The sequence below is a fragment of the Pongo pygmaeus genome, chromosome X (assembly GCF_028885625.2).
Source record: "Pongo pygmaeus isolate AG05252 chromosome X, NHGRI_mPonPyg2-v2.0_pri, whole genome shotgun sequence".
NCBI classification, from domain to species: domain Eukaryota; kingdom Metazoa; phylum Chordata; class Mammalia; order Primates; family Hominidae; genus Pongo; species Pongo pygmaeus.
Genome location: NC_072396.2, coordinates 37029421 through 37046253, shown reverse-complemented (window position 1 = coordinate 37046253; position 16833 = coordinate 37029421). Strand labels below are relative to the sequence as shown.

The window sequence follows — 16833 nt, the reverse complement described above, 5'->3', positions numbered from 1 at the left end:
TTCTAAAATGTGATAGTATTTTTCTCATAAATAGCTTTTTGAGTTGTTTTCTAATATTAGAGTTAATTGCATATTCAGTGCTCAATAATGTTTGATAAATGAATAGAAGAATTAATGGACTAGAAAGCCATGGTTGGAAATGTTAAAACAGAGTTTATATTCTTGATTATGTAAGTAAGTTTGGATGTGCAATATATTACATTTATTTTCCCTTGGACCACAGATTAGACTGTTCTCTAAAAGTAGAGATATAAAGGATACAAAAACACCACTTTCTAATGAGGAATTTCAGTAATATGCAAATTATATCCTGAATATCAGACTTTATATAATTTATGGAAAAATGTGGTATTGAATGATATAATAATGTGTGTACATTTTAATATACTCTTTCTAAGATTAAAGCATATACACCAATTTTAGCAATATAGTAATTAGTGATTTCTAATTTGACATATTATGATAGCTAAGAACTACTTTTATATCATTACATAAGCTGGCAACCAGTAACTGACAAGAGACAGATGTTAAGATATAAATAAAGAAATCAAAGTGTAGATTTGTTAAACAATCATTAAACAACAAATAGTAAAAGCCTTTATTTAAATACTATATCTACTAGCATGGCATCATGATTTACTCTGAAGTCCCTTGATAAAAACAGTCTATTGTAATTATCATTTTGATGGTTACCTGAAAGTATGACACTCACTGCAAATAAATGGTGTCCTATGCTTTAGAAACAGAGATAGTTATGCTAAACCTTAGGATCTTATTTTGTAACTTGCAGGAAGGAGAAGAGTGATTTAGTATCATTGACTGGACCTAGCCTCTGCCAGGATCTAAGAATGAGAAAGTTGGGCAGAGAAAGAAGCAGAGAGGGCTAGAGTTGTCAGCATTGTCTCAAAGTGTGTGTCTGTGTCAGGGGTGAGGAATGGGGGATGGGCAAGAACTCAGGAAAGGCTAGAAAACAACTGGTCCCTTGGAGCCCTGGTAACATATAATGACAATAGAGTTAATAATCATAATACTGGAAACTATTACAAAAACCGATTACTAAAATGGTGAGAAAGAAAATGCAACCAATTTACTAGAATGAAGTAATCATGAGCATGACTCTAGTATATATAATTTTAAACATTTATATTAACATGATATTGTTTTGTTGATAAATTAACATTCAAGGGGAGAAGTATATAAAAGAAAATCCTTTTTTTAAAAATTACTTTTGGAGACAGAGTCTCGCTCTATCGCCCAGGCTGGAGGGCAGTGGCACGATCTCAGCTCACTGCAACCTCTGCAACCTGGGTTCAAGCGATTCTCATTCCTCAGCCTCCCAAGTAGCTGGGATTTCAGGCACGTGACACCACGTCTGGCTAATTTTTGTATTTTTAGTAAAGATGGGGTTTCGCCATGTTGGCCAGGCTGGTCTCAAACTCCTGGCCTCAAGTGATGTGCCTGCCTCAGCCTCCCAAAGTGCTGGGATTATAGGCATGAGCCACCACGCCGGGCCTATAAAATTCAATTCTTAAATTTTAGAAATTTAAATCCTTAGTAATAATTCAAGTGATAATACTCCACCAGTGTCCCAAAATCAGAATTGGAAAATGATCTAGCAGCAGTAAATTTCATGGCTCTCTGAATTTACTTACTTGTGATTTTCTGTTAATATCCAGGACAAAATTTTCAGGATTACTGTTTGTTGCTTGCAATTTTAAGGTTTCATGCGTACGATTAACTAAAGGAATGATCTGAGTGACATGCCTGGGAGAAAAAAAAAAGCTAGTAAAGTTGCTGGTATTCATAAACTTATTTAGTGTTAATTCCATAAACTTGATGACCCCTAGGTTTTAAATATGTCACCCCATAAGATATATTGAAGTCTTAATTCTTAGTACTTCAGAATGTGATATTATCTGGAAATAGAGTCACTGCATACATAACTAGTTAAGATAACATCTTACTGGAGTAAGACAGGCCCTTAATCCAGTATGACTGGTGTCTTTGTAAATAGAATCATGTGAAGATACACAGAAGATGGCCATATAACAGTGGAAGTAGAGATTAGAGTGATGTATCTCAAGTCACAGAAAGCCAAACATTGCTGGCAAGCACAAGAAGCTAAAAGAGACCAGGCACAGTGGCTCATGCCTGTAATCCCAGTGCTTTGGGAAGCTGAGTCTGGAGGGTCACTTGAGGCCAGGAGTTCAAGACAAGCCTGAGCAATACAGCAAAAACGTGTCTCTACAAAAAATTTAAAAAATAGCCAGGCATGGTGGCTTGCCTGTAGTCCTACATACTTGGGAGGCTGAGGCAGGAGGATCGCTCTAGCCCAGGAGTTTGAGGCTGCAGTGAGCCATGATTGCGCCCCTGCACTCCAGTCTCAGTGACAGACAGAGCAAGACCCTGTCTCTAAAACATAAAAAAAAAAAAAAGAAGAAGAAGTAGAAGCTAAAAGAGGCAAGGAATTATCCGTTACAGGTTTCAGAAGGAGCATGGTCATGGTAAACCCTTGATTTTAAACTTCTAGCCTCAGAACTGTGAGACAATACATTTTTGTGATCTTAAGCCACCCAGTTTATGGTGCCTGTAATGAATGGCAACCCTAGGAAGCTAATATAATGACTTCTTTTAGTTTCAAAATCAAAATAATTATGTATGAACTAATGACATTTTAATCCTTGGTTCTCTATTTTTGAGAACTAATGTTATCCCATATTAGATATTATAATATATTCCAGTTTTAGGAATAATGTTTACTTATTGTTTTATAATGCTAAATCCAGCCAAAAAAGTTAACACAGTCTAGTCGTAATAACAAAGTAATAAATGCACAAAGTTTTCATTGATAACATTAACAAGATCCAAATTGATGATGAGTAAATGCCCAAAATATGTGACTATTTATGCTCTAAACAAATAATAAATGAGTGTTCATAATTCTCAACTATCAATTCTAATGGTTTTTAATGTACAGCATCCAGCTTGTTGTCTTCATTCTTTCTGTAATGTTAAAGTATAACATAATAACACAATTTTATCTATGTACAGTTTTTCATATCTCTTTACTGTTTCTTGCTTACAGTATAGAGTAATTAAGATTAAAATATTTAGGTATCAAATCTGTAATAAAAAGAATGGAATCATCACCATACATACATTGTTTTTCACAATGTCATGGCCCTGTGACAGAGGAAAATTAGGTAATATGTGCTTAGCAGAATTCAGTTCATAAATTCAAATTATATAATTCAAATAAAGCACCATTTTCTTGTTTTTGTATAAAGTATATGTATAAAATGATTCATCTTAAAAAGAACATTATATGTCAGTTTTATGATTCTAGACTACAAATTTAACAAGTCTCTGTAAATCATGAATTTGTTCTTTCACCAGGGACATATGAAGAAATTCAATGAAAATAACCAAAACTTCATTAATTATAATGAATAAAATACACTAAAAATCATGACAGATTTCCCATCATTTTTTGGTAAGCATCTGCTTCATATATTACCAATTTCCCAAGTTTTCTCATGCACAATACCTTAGAAAAATAGGAATAAAATATTTTCATACTAGATATCTATGCTACTGTAAGAAAAAAAATTTCAAATGTCATTGTTTTGGCTAAAGAGCTGGTACTGGAAGAATGCAACACTCTTGATGTGATAAGGGAGAGAAATTAGTTAAAAGGCACTAATTTGCTCACTAGGGTGTATACTCTTTAAAAGTAGGGATTATGCCTTGTTTACCCCTATTTACCAGCACCAAACTTGATAAATAGTAGGAACTCAACTACCTAAATAGGAATGGTCATATCTCAAGGGATCACGGCATTAACCCACTGACCAAATGTTCACAGTTGTTCATTGCTTACCTCTGCTTTGCCTTGACGAAAGTTTGCCAGTTTTCTCCCCTTCCCACCAGCCCCTGAACTCTGCTTGTCCCTAAGCCTAAACAAGCATGCAGACACACAAAGTAACATGACCCTTTCTCAGCTTCTCCTGAGAATTAGCTGACCACAGTAAAACCCTTTTCCTATTAGACATCACTGGCCATTTTCCCTTGCTTGTTCAGCTTTCCCTCCAAAGATTCTGTCTATATCTGCTTGACCTTCCTTTATAAAAGACGAACTTTTTTCTGTTTGATTTTGTAAACCCTTGTAGACTTCTAAGATGGGAGTCTTTCCCTATTGCAATGGTCCCTTTTTATCCCTTGTAATAATCCTTTTGAATAACACTCTTTCCTTGCTAAGTCCTGATTTCTTTTTATTTGACAAGTTTTCCACAGGGTAGTTTACATATCAAACCTTCCCTAGGGAAAAAAATTCAATGACTAAAGATATATTTATTCTTTATTGTAGAAACTGAATGCATTATAACAACATTGTAATAGATTATTTTTCTTGCAAGCAATAACTTTATCTATTAAGTAGAACTTACTTGCCAAGGTCGCACTGTATTTCTGGCATTGTGGTTGGTTTTGGTAATTCAATAGTTAATTTCAGTAAATACCAGAACTCTTCAGCCATTTCAGGCTGAAAAATAATGCTGGTGGAGAGAAATACACAACATTTTGTCAGCAGTTTTAGTTTGTGTAATAAATTGGGCAGAAGAAGTATACCCCAAACTAGTATAAATAGTTGGTTTTAAATACAACATTTGACAACTACTCTGTAACACATACTACTCTTTTTGTAGATGTATTTTTAATTCTTCATTTTTGGTTGAGAAAATCACTTCATTATTCAAGAAAAGCAGTGTTGTTGTCATTAATATCTGTTTAATAAATGCTTGTTGGATCAATAAAAATGTTTAAACATGAGTATTTTAAATGTCTTGCAGAAGGTGGAACAGTGAAAGCCCTGCTTTTTAACTGTGACTAAGTCAAATTTAGTTTTAGTTGAATGCATGTGCATTTTCATGTGAATGCTATCAAGTGACATATAGCTCTAGAGAACTTCCTTTATGATCAGCACATCCTCAACTCCCAGGGAAGCAGAGCTTGTGACAGTCTAAAAAAGTATAACTGGGGGCCGGGCGCGGTGGCTCACACCTGTAATCCCAGCACTTTGGGAGGCCGAGGCAGGCGAACCACGAGGTCAGGAGTTCGAGACCAGCCTGGCCAATATGGTGGAACCCCCGTCTCCATTAAAACACAAAAAGTTAGCTGGATGTAGTGGCGGTCGCCTGTAATCCCGGCTATTTGGGAGGCTGAGGCAGGAGAATCACTTGAATCTGGGAGGCAGAGGTTGCAGTGAGCCGAGATCACACCGTTGCACTCCAGCCTGGGCGACAGAGTGAGACTCTGTCTCAAAAAAAAAAAAAAAAAAAAAAAAAAAAAAAAAAAAAAGTATAACTGGGATGGTATCTCAGCTCTGTCATCTTTTACTTGTGCAGTCTTGAAAAAGTCACTTAACTTTTTGAGCTTCAATTTTCTCATTTATAAAATAGGAGGAATCAATCTTACCTCTTACAGTTACTATGAGAATTTTATGTTTATGTATGTAAAATACACACCCCAATGATGATAACAGAGTAGGCAGACAGTAAGTATTAGCCAAAAATTTTTTTAATGTATGCTGATAAAGAAAATTCAAGATTCAGTATATGTTCACAAAGCCTGTGCAGTCATATTGGGGCAAAAAGACCAGCCCATATTTCTAATAATAATTTTTTCAAAATAGTATCTCTTATGTTATATTCTGATTTTCATGCTTCACAGAATAATAATTTTTTCAGAATAGTATCTTTCATGTTATATTCTTATTTTCATGCTTCACAGAATAATAATTTTTGTCCTTTAAAATTTCACAGATGTATTCATTTATTTACTGACTCATTAAAATAACAATTACTGGTTTCTATTGTAGGATGCTGTACTTGAAGCACCAATAAGAGTTATTCTGAAGGATGTTACATTAAATAAAATAAGCCAGGCACAGAAAGACAAATTTCACTTATATGTAGAATTTTTAAAGATTGAACTCAGAAGCAGAAAGTATAATGATTATTGTTACCAGGCGCTGGGAGGTGGAGGGGACACAAACTTTGGGGAGAGACTGGTCAACGGATGCAAAATTTCAGTTAGCAGAAATAAGTTCAAGATATTTATTGTAGGACATTGTGACTGTAATTAATTACTTTAATTCCTCTATGTCCTCCAAGTGAATTATTTGTATTTAATTAAGAAGTAAAATATATAAATCAATTTTCACAAGAAAATTGAAAGTTTAATCCCTAGTCCTCATGCAATTGTTTTCATTTGTTCAGTTTTTGCATCCATAAAGATTTACTTAGTAAAAAGTGAAGTGAAAGGGGGTAAAAGGAGAAATGTAGAAATTATTTAATTTGATATTCTGATAAATACTATTTTTGCACTGAAGCAAGCAAAAGCTAACTCTAACTAAGTCAGTACATTTTTTCAGGGACTAGTATTAAACAAAGTTAAAACTATGAGCAAGTGTAATTTTAATGATTATAGTGTAAGAAAAAACAAATTTTAAAGGTTAATTTCTAAGGATCAACAATGAAATATAATGCCACACTCAAACCATACCTTTCATCGCTATAGCCTGTAGTTGCTGGAGAATACCATACAATATATTTGGTGCACTGTAGTGGACTCAGGATAATTTCATTATCCCCATTAAGGGCAGCACTCGTTAACTGCACATCTAAGTGAAGAACTCTATCTTTTGGATTAGAGAGAGGTATTTCAATGCAAGTGCTGTCCTAGAATTACACAACAAATATGTAATCAGCTTTTAGTGTCAGCATGGAGTCATTATACTATGAAAGGAAATGTAAAGGAAATTATTACATAACATAAGGCCATTTGTTTTATTTTTTTTCCTTGATACACTATTGAATATATCTCACTAGCTTTGAATCTCTTATGTTTTCTTTCATTAGCCTTGATAAATTGTAACCTTATTTTTTTTCAACAGCAAATACCACACAGAGATCCATGTAACTAAATGGATGAAAACTATTTGTAAAATTACATTTAAAATATATTTTTCACTGGTATCATTATTTCTATGAGGTCCATTTTTCAGTGTTTACTCTAGGAATGGTACTCAAACTTTATCGCACATAAGAATCACCAGCAGACTCTGCTAAAAGACAGATTTTTATCCACCTCTCCCCCACAGCCTTTCTCCATCCCAGAGATTCAGTAGCTCTGGGATGGGGTCTGAAATTTATATTTCTAAAAAGTTTCCACATGATGCTGCTGCTGCTGCTGCTGATCCAAAGGAAACACTTAAAGTAGCAACGTACCTTAGCATCAAGTAGTAGGGACAATCTAAACTAAAAAGTCAAATTATGTTGATGATACATCTTTCTGTTTCGATTTCTTCCTTCTGTTCTTGTTTGTCCTGTCCTTCCCCCAGGGTACATTGTCTTAGTCCTGGAAGGGACTCTTTAAGTTCTAAGATATTTCCCGATCCTCATACTGACCCATCCTGGCTAATGACTTATAAAGCATCCCATTTCAGCCATGATCGCCACTACGCCAAAAGCTATAATTGAAGCAAATGTAGTAAAGATAATTAGTAGACAGGACGCATCTCAATTTTAACAAATTCCAGTTGCCTAAATGTTTTAACCTAAAGAAATGGAGAAGGTTGAGCATTTCAATTATAAATCAAAGCTTGCTAATAAACGTACTTTAGAACATGGAGCTGTTATGAAATTTATCAAATCATGTTACAGGGGTGACAAAAAATTCTTACTAAGCTCCTGCGAACATATCTTCAAGGTAGATATTACAGCTTTGTCTATGGCTGTTTCAGAGGACCTAGCTCAGAATATTTGCCTGATCACCTCTAATAAATAAATGAGTTGGAGGGATGCTACATTTTAGAGGAATGGAAACAACATTTAGTGTGGTGAACACCATCTGGTGAAGAAAGATGGAAACCAAGAATATATACAAATTAACAATTACATTAGAGCAGATATCACTTATTAGAAATCAGTGTTGATTATAAATGAAATGAAAAATAGTCTTCTACAGTGGTTTCAGGAGACATTAGAATTATGAATTCTTAAAATAAATGGGCATTTAAACTTCTACAGCAAAATATTCAACGCTCATAATTATAAAGAAGGAAAAATAAAAGTGTAAAATATAAAATACTGAGGAGTGACTAATTTCCTGGGTAACCTGGCATATTTTATAAAGTTGATAGAGGACTTGGCCTCTAAATAATTTCCAATGGTCAAAAATAACAACAGCTAGAAAAAAGGGTATGCCAAGGTAACAAATACTATCAACCCAATATGAGCCTAGAGATTTTACTCAGGGCATAAGACAGAAGATGGAAATGACACATTTGGCCTAGACATTTGTCCTGGTCTACTACTCAGACATTATTCAGAGAAGCTCAGTGTCCGTTCAACAGAATGCTATAGCCTGTCATAGAAGTAAAAGTGCTAGAATCTAGACCACTGAGTTTCAAAATGTTTTAACCACAACCCACAATAATTTGTTTTATATCACAATATGGTTATACATACACATATCACAAAAGTTTTACAAAACAATCCCTGCATTTACCACATGTAATATTTTCTGATACTTTCTACTACCTTTTATTCGATTCTATTTCCCACTCACATGTTGAGCCACTCACATTAGATTTAGATTTAGATTCTGGTCTAAAGAGGAATAAATATTGGAATATAGAACTACTTGAAGTCTTATTACATATATAAGTCTTGAAAACAAAATGAAACAAAATCACATTAAACCTACTATTTTCTCCGTAAACTACAACCTATCTAACAACACCATGCTCTCGTGGTACAAAAGTGTCATAATATTCTACAGTTGGCCAGGTCTTAAGAGTGGGAAATACAGATGGTGTCTATGGAGTACTTAAATCACAGCTCCTCCTTGGCATCCTTGCAATATCCATGGCAAATACTACTAACTGATCATTTCACTCTTATTCAGTAGGTCTGGACACATCCTCAAAATCCTTCACAGAGCAGCCTTCCAGAGAGCAATCATTGAATGTTTAGCGCTACCAGTACTGCAAACTCTTGAAAATCTCTGGAATCTAATTATTTGGAGTTTTGAAAATAGCAAGACTCAATAGAAATAAATGTTTCACTATAGTCAAAAGGTTTAAGTTTCTAATTAACTGTACTATATTTCTAGGATGGTAGAACGTATCTCAAATATAAATATAATATTACAAAAATGATTTCTAAATTTCATTATTGCTTGGATATTATTTTCTTCTAGGTTTAAACAGAAAAAAAATCTTAAATGACACCTTTAACATAATGAATAATTTGTATTTTAAATATCCACCTGCCAAAATATCTTCAAAATTTTAGGGAAGATTGCTTTTCTAAATATCAATATTTCTTAAGGTTGTAAAATTACATTTTTAAAGTATTTGATACGTTCACTAAGTTAAAGAGAAGAAACTTTTGTTATCCATCATTTTATAAGATGATCAAAATTCATGTTTATTCTTGAAACAACTTTCTTAGGTTATCTATATGATTACAGAAATGCATAACCATTTTGAGAAAATAACATACAAAATAAAACATTAAGATTATATTTAAAACAAGATTAATTGTTTTGGCTAAGTTATCCTGCCGCCTCCCATTGCATTTTATTTTATAAAGAACTCTTACTAAATGAGAAGTACACACTCCACTGAATTCTGTGAATACTCTATAAAAACGTTTGAAATACTTGGTTGGTGTCTGTTTTGCAAATGGCATATTCCTCCACTTTCATGAGTAGGCTTTTAAAGTTAATTTGTCTTCAGAATTAAACATAAATCAGTTTTGACTGATTTTTTTTTTTGAAACTCAAGTAAAACAGTAATGGCTGAACATTACATGATGACTTCTAAAGCCTTCTTTCATCTTCACATGGGCTCTTTTAGGTTTAATGATAGAAAGCATTCTTTTATAAGGTATCCAATATTTTTTCTGGCTTGTACTTAGGAATATTGTAGCAAACGTAATGGCTGTTTAAAGAAATTGCTTCCATTTCTCAGACTCCTTTGTAAGAGGACTAAACAATGCATATTTAATCCCGTGAAATACAAGTAAAAATTTTAAAACAGAAAAGACATTCACAAGATGCTGAAATTGAAAATAATTAAAACATTTAACCACTCATGTAGAAGTGGAATACTCTTTTAAAATATATAAAAACAGTTGTATTGAATTTTGCAAATTATAAAGCTTTTCAGAGGAAGTTTGAATACCTACACACTTTTAAAACAAATATTAGATATCTATATATCTATAGATATATTTATATGTATATATTTATACACATACATATTTATTTATTTTTTATTTTTATTTTTACTTTATTTTTTAGATGGAGTCTCACTCTGTTGCTCAGGCTGGAGTGCAGTGGCGCAATCTTGGCTCACTGCAAGCTCCGCCCCCCGGGGTTCAGGCCATTCTGCCTCAGCCACCTGAGTAGCTGGGACTACAGGTGCCCGCCACCATGCCTAGCTAATTTTTTTTTGTATTTTTAGAGGAGACGGGATTTCACCGTGTTAGCCAGGATGGTCTCAACCTCCTGACCTCCTGATCTGCCTGCCTCGGCCTCCCAAAGTGCTGGGATTACAGGCGTGAGTCACCATGCCCGACCCATATATATAATTTATGTTTATTTTCTTACAATGGAAGGAACTTATGGAGAAGTTTAAAAACATAAATTAAATCAGGTCATTCATTTCATTTACACCCTCTATTGGCTAAATGCACATAGACTAAAATCTTTCTTCTTGCCTTTTGCGGCCCCAGGAGATCTGGCTCTGCAAACACCTCAAAAACTCTAATCGCAAGTAACAGCCCCACCCCTACCCCATCAATCTTGCCTGTCCAGCTCTGGCCTCTCTACCTCTTCCCTGCTTCTGAACTGCCTACGCTGCTTCCTGTTGTGTCCCTTCCCACTGAGATCATTTTGTTCTGAGGGCTTCTGCACTGTTAGTCTCTCTAGTTGGGTGCATTGCCACAGTCTTCAAGCCACCCTCAATGTTACCTTGGAATATTTTTGTTCATAGAATTATCACTGTCTAAATTTACCTCAGTCATCTATTGTCATTATAACAGGTACACCGGATAGAATAACCTTAGTGGAGTGCAATCTGAAAAGTCTCCTCCCACTACTGCTATCCAAACCCCTGAAGGAGCTGCCTTCCTCCATCCCTATTATTATCGCAAGATGGCTCCCAGTGCCAGAAGAGTCTAGTTTTGAGGTATTTATAGAAATCTCAAATCAATCAACACTTTCTTCTCACATGCAATTGAAGTCTTCTCCTGATCCTTTCTGGCACCTCATCCTCACCCTCAGGCCTGTCTGGGAATTTTGCACACTGCCTGTGAGGAAGGAGGTAAACATGGCCTGCTCTTTTCAACCCTCTGCTCCAGCTTCCTCTCCTATGATCATGGTGCTGATGTGGCTGGCTCTTTCAGGTTGCAGGATGAAATGAGATGACAGGTAGAAGAACAATACCCACTTACTTAATTGGTGCTACCTGATCTTATCCAGGTGACTATATAAGTTCCTTTTGCCTTCTTCTATCTTGAATTACCCTCATGTAGACTCTCCTGGAGTCCTCTCACCCTAGAAGAATGTTGCCTGGGCTGGGTCCTTTCAAATAAGCTCAAGCCTAGCCTTATTTCATTATGTCAAATTCACTTTGGCCCACTACATCTTGACTTGTGCCGACGAAAGTGCATCTTGCTCTCACTCTAACCACCTTCCCTCCCTCTGTGATCCATTCTGTTGGTAGGAACTCACCAAGAGCCAGGGGCATTAAACTATCAGCTTCCCCTCCTTAAAGAATACACTCCCACTGTCTTTTTGTTCTGGCCATCACAGATATGAACTGTAAATGGGTGATGAGCTAAAGATTCCCCTGCTCCCTTGATGTGCCAGCAACATCATCTCTCCATTAAAATCCTGTGTTCCCCTTTCATGGCATGAAGATGTCACTTAGCAATGGCTGTCCAACTAGAGATTCCATTTCCCAGACCCTCCTTCACCTGGGCATAGCTGTGTCACTAGTTTTCTCCAATTGTATGTGAGTGAAAGTGATGTGTCACCTGTGTGCCAAGGCCATTAAAACTATTGGAAATTCTCTTCTCTCTGCTTTCTTTTTCTCCAGCTATATGTAGGAACCTCTGAGTCCCTAAAAAGGAAGGAATCACAAGAAGGAACGAGCCTTGCTCCCTGAATCGCAACACGGAGTATGCCGCCCAGCAACCAGGGACACATTCACTAGAACGTTACAATTGTTAAAAACTTTTACTGTGTTTAGCCATCGCAAATTTAGGGTTTATTTGCTGTATCAGCTAGATATACTCTGAATACTATATTTAGAGAGTCTTAAATAAACAGGACAGCAACCACTTTCATAACATGGAAATATAATTATCTACAGTTCCCAGGTTTGTGACTTCATTTGAAAATCAGGATAAAAGGAGAACTTCCCAGGAAACATCCCATTTCAGTTATTTTATTCGTTTTCTAACTCCACTAGAATGGTAGCTCCATGCAAATAGGGGCCTTGCTTGTATTGTTCATCACTGTTCCTTAGCATCTAGAACAGTGTCAGGAATATCAGAGATACCCAGTAAATACTCATTAGAAAATAAAATGTGCAATTTATGAGATAATTTAGTGTTTGTGTGCATGTATATACATATTATACATTATATATTATGTATTACATATTATATATTACATATTACATATTATATGTATAATTATTGATATGTCTGATATTTTGGATAATCACAACTCTTAACTAAATAATAAAGCAACTTTTGTAAAAATCTAACTCAAAAGGAGTTTAAAAGTCTCCAGTTAATTCAGCCTGCCTCCTTACTTGAAAGTTACTGGGTGAGGACAGCAGTTTCAGATGGGAGAAAGACTTTATTGCCTTATCACTTTGTCACTTGGTTGCTGGTTCATATCTACTCTAAGAGGAAAAATGTAATTCACTGAGTGCAATAAACACTTCATCATTTCCTGCTTGGTCAGAATAAATAAAGATTATTTACTTCCACATAACCACTTAATTGAGTCAATGACAATTCAATATGCACTAGCATGAAGTATTTTCACCATACCATCTCTCAGAAGATAATCACAAGTTCATTATAAAAGGATTATTTCTGAGGAGAAAACATACAATAATATTAAGTAAGGCATATTATTGAGGAAATCTTCAATTTTAATTTTATTCAATTTGAAAACATTATCAAGTCAGTAAACAAACTGAACTAATGGGTATTTTGAAAGTATCATGTAATTGAGAGGAAGTGATCATTATAATCTGGGTCAATAATTTTCCTAAATTGAAAAGTCAGAACTCAAATAAACCATGTAGACAGCTATATTTAGAAACACCATTGTCATTCCTTTGCTATTTCCATCTGTACAACACTGTATCTAATGATGTCATGCCTTATACCCACCCCAATCCCCAATCCTCCACCATATGACTTGAAATGTATAGAATGCTGAGATGCAATCAAGGCGGTTTGCTAATGCCAGACTGGGGGACATGTATGTTGAGGATGCATTAATAGGCACCTGGGAGTTGTGAAAAAGCCAGAAAACACTGGGAGAGCCTAAAGTTTATTAATTTGTATTCAGACACACCCCATAATCTTGAGAGAGAAAATAAAACTATTAAAAATAGAAATATTTCTAATTGCAAGGACCGATCCCTAGGAAGTAACCTCCTGCTTAACTGTTTAAGATAGTATTCCACCTCCCCCGCTGTATATGTGTGTACGTATCTCTATGTATTTATTCTCTACGTATATATATGTAAGTATACATATATATGTATATGCATGTGTGTGAATTATTAAAATGCTAACTCTGAATGACCATGTAGGCCAGCTATTTTGAAGAGTGTTTGTCACGAGTTAAGCAAACAGTGCTTAGACACATTACACATGATTTAATAATCATGGGGTATGGGGTACCCCAGGGGGTAATTCTTGACACAGTGAGTGGGTATTTGCCTTTTTTTTTTTTTTTTGCATGTCAGGTGTTTGAACTTGCATAAATGAATCCAATGTCATGTTCAGTAAATTATTCTTCATCTGCATTTATGGAAGAAGGCAGAGGCATGAATAGTTCATAATGACAGAGTAGCCAAAAATTGTTTTACTTTGGAATGTTTTGTGAACTTTAATTGAAATAATGGTCTTTCAGATAGCTGTGATGTTGATTTCAACTAATTAATATACTCCTGACTTAAAGACCTACACAAGAAGGAATGGACAGTTATGATTTTCTTACCTGACTCATTCCTTTCTATCCCCTAAACACTATTTCACTCAGAAATACAGAGATATCTCAAAACAATTATAATTTTTCATCTCAAAATTTCCAAGGTACGATATGAGTTTTAGAATGACTTCTTTACTCATTATGTAAAATTTGAACTTGCCCACAAAATCACAAATTAGATTGTTTCCATCAGAGCTAATGCTAGGTTTTCCTCATCGGGTACAATAGGCTGATAGTTTGCTATATTAACCCAGGTCACCTCACTCCATTACCCTCACCTAATTTCCAATGCTAAAGCTTTCTAAGCTCACTGCACACTGGGTGGGGTTGCTATACCCTGAATGCAAGGAAAAGAAAGTTTATCTATTTTTTCCAACATACTCTTGTTTTAGATATTTTATTTTGTTTTGTTTTGATTCTATTGTTCTGATACAAACCATAGTTTTTGGAGAAAACCTGCCTAGCCAGTGTTAATAACCAATAAAGAATAAATTGAGTTTTCCTCAGCTGGTAGTGGCGACAGACAGAAAACACACACTTTACTCAAGACTTAAACTTCCTCCTAAATTCCTGTCCTATCTCAGCTATTTTAGTGACTTTCCACTGGAATTTAGAAAGCCTTAAGGATGTTCTGCTGTGCCCCTTTGGGGCTACATGAAATTTGATGGGGAGAGCCCCTTGATATTCAATGACTAGCCAGTAAGACTTTTATATTGCTGATGTCAGGACAAGATGGTAAGGACCAAATTCCTTCCATCTCTGAACTTGGAGTCAGGATGCCCTCTAAGTTTCCTTTTAACCTCTCCATAACACCCAGGAGAACAGAGCACGGGAACACTGAGAAGGAGTTGAATCTGACCTGAGAGGGAACTGAAGCTGACTGAGTTTACCAGAAAGTAAAGACAAACCTAAGTTCAGCTTCTAAAATCAGCTCTTTATCCCACTCTCTGTTTTTAAGAGTAAATAGCTAAATCTCTATTTCCATGTCATTTCTGCAAATCACACTGGTTAACATCGTTTCTAACCAGAACAGCATTGTCGGTAATTATGAACAAAGAGTGTCAATAGAATTCATTATGACTACCTAGATACTCTGTAAATACAGGTCAGCATTCTTGCTTTAACTTGGAGTAAAAATTTCCTGAAAAGCTTTGTTGAAATTCTATACAGAGTCGTTACTGGAAAAGTTGTATGTGTGAAAACTAGAAAAGGAATCAGCCTTCAGAGCACAGAGCTTGGCCAGCATAGATGACTGATGAAAAAATAAAAAGAAGTAAGGTGCGGGGCGAGGCGGTGTGGGGGGGAGATGGAGGGAAGGGAAGAGGAAGAGGGAGGGAGGAAGAGAGGGTGTGGAGGGACAATGGGAGGATTGGGGGAGACTGAAAGAGAAAGAGAGAATAAAGGCATCCTTCCTTTTGGCAGAGCACCTTATTTGGACAGCAGACCCTCCCCCATACACAACCTTTTCCCTTTAATTAGGCACTTCTGTGAAGTGCAGACAGTTGACAGTTTAACTCTAGGCATGGCCTTGAGTCCACTGTCAGTTGAAGTGAAAGTGGCTAATTATTGCTGATCTTTAAAGCCACAGACATTATGTACAAAATCAATTCAGAATTTAGAAATAAGTAAATGAATCAGAAAATATTCTGGCAATTAATGTAGATATTAAATCCAAGTATTTTAGCTCTATAATTTTAGGAAGAACATTATATCTTTTGGGAGCCAACAAGTGCTTTAAATTTTTTAAAAAATAGAGTATGGGCAGATTAGAGATGAGATTTTATCATAATTCTAACTTTCATAGAATATTTTTATATGAGTGTTTTCAACATTAATCAAAATAGCCTCCATAGCTACATCTTCATTTTTTGTATTTAACTCAAATTAGACCATGAGATATTTTTTCTGGATTAAAAAATAGTATTTAAGAATTTTTTACAACTTGTCAGGATAAATTAAAAGCAGAATGCTAATTTTGCTTCCTCAACATTTCATGAGGAAGAAAAAATTCAATGTCATGGACAATACTTATGATATATGATCCTTCATCTAGAAAAATAAAGTATAGAAAGTATGAAAGAGGCTGGGCGTGGTGGCTCACGCCTGTAATCCCAGCACTTTGGGAGGCTGAGGTCGGGGGGAGGGGGTGGATCATCTGAAGCCGGGAGTTCAAGACCAGCCTGACCAACATGGAGAAACCCCATCTCTACTAAAAATACAAAATTAGCTGGCCATGATGGCACATGCCTGTAATCCCAGCTACTCAGGAGGCCGAGGCAAGAGAATCACTTGAACTCGGGAGGCAGAGGTTGTGGTGAGCCAAGATCATGCCATTGTACTAGAGCCTGGGCAACAAGAGCAAAACTCCATAAAAAATAAATAAATAAAAAGGATGAAAGAAGAAAATACATTGAAAACAGTAACTCAAAATATATTTTTGAATTTATGGAGGCTAAAACTAAAAACTTTTTAAAAATGGTTTGCAACTCACATGTGTTTTTTAAATTTTTATTTTTTATT

The 16833-nt window shown here is 35.4% G+C and overlaps 1 protein-coding gene across 1 annotated transcript in view; it reads right to left on the bottom strand.

Annotated features, from left to right (window-relative positions):
• Window positions 1-16833, bottom strand: part of CFAP47 (cilia and flagella associated protein 47) — a 458984-nt gene that overhangs the window by 78678 nt on the left and 363473 nt on the right. The window contains exons 52-54 of the mRNA XM_054473062.2: window positions 6562-6737; window positions 4446-4553; window positions 1653-1764 (exon numbers count right to left, since the gene is read on the bottom strand). Of these exons, the coding sequence (XP_054329037.1) occupies window positions 1653-1764; window positions 4446-4553; window positions 6562-6737 (396 nt within the window). The remainder of the gene's footprint in view (window positions 1-1652; window positions 1765-4445; window positions 4554-6561; window positions 6738-16833) is intronic.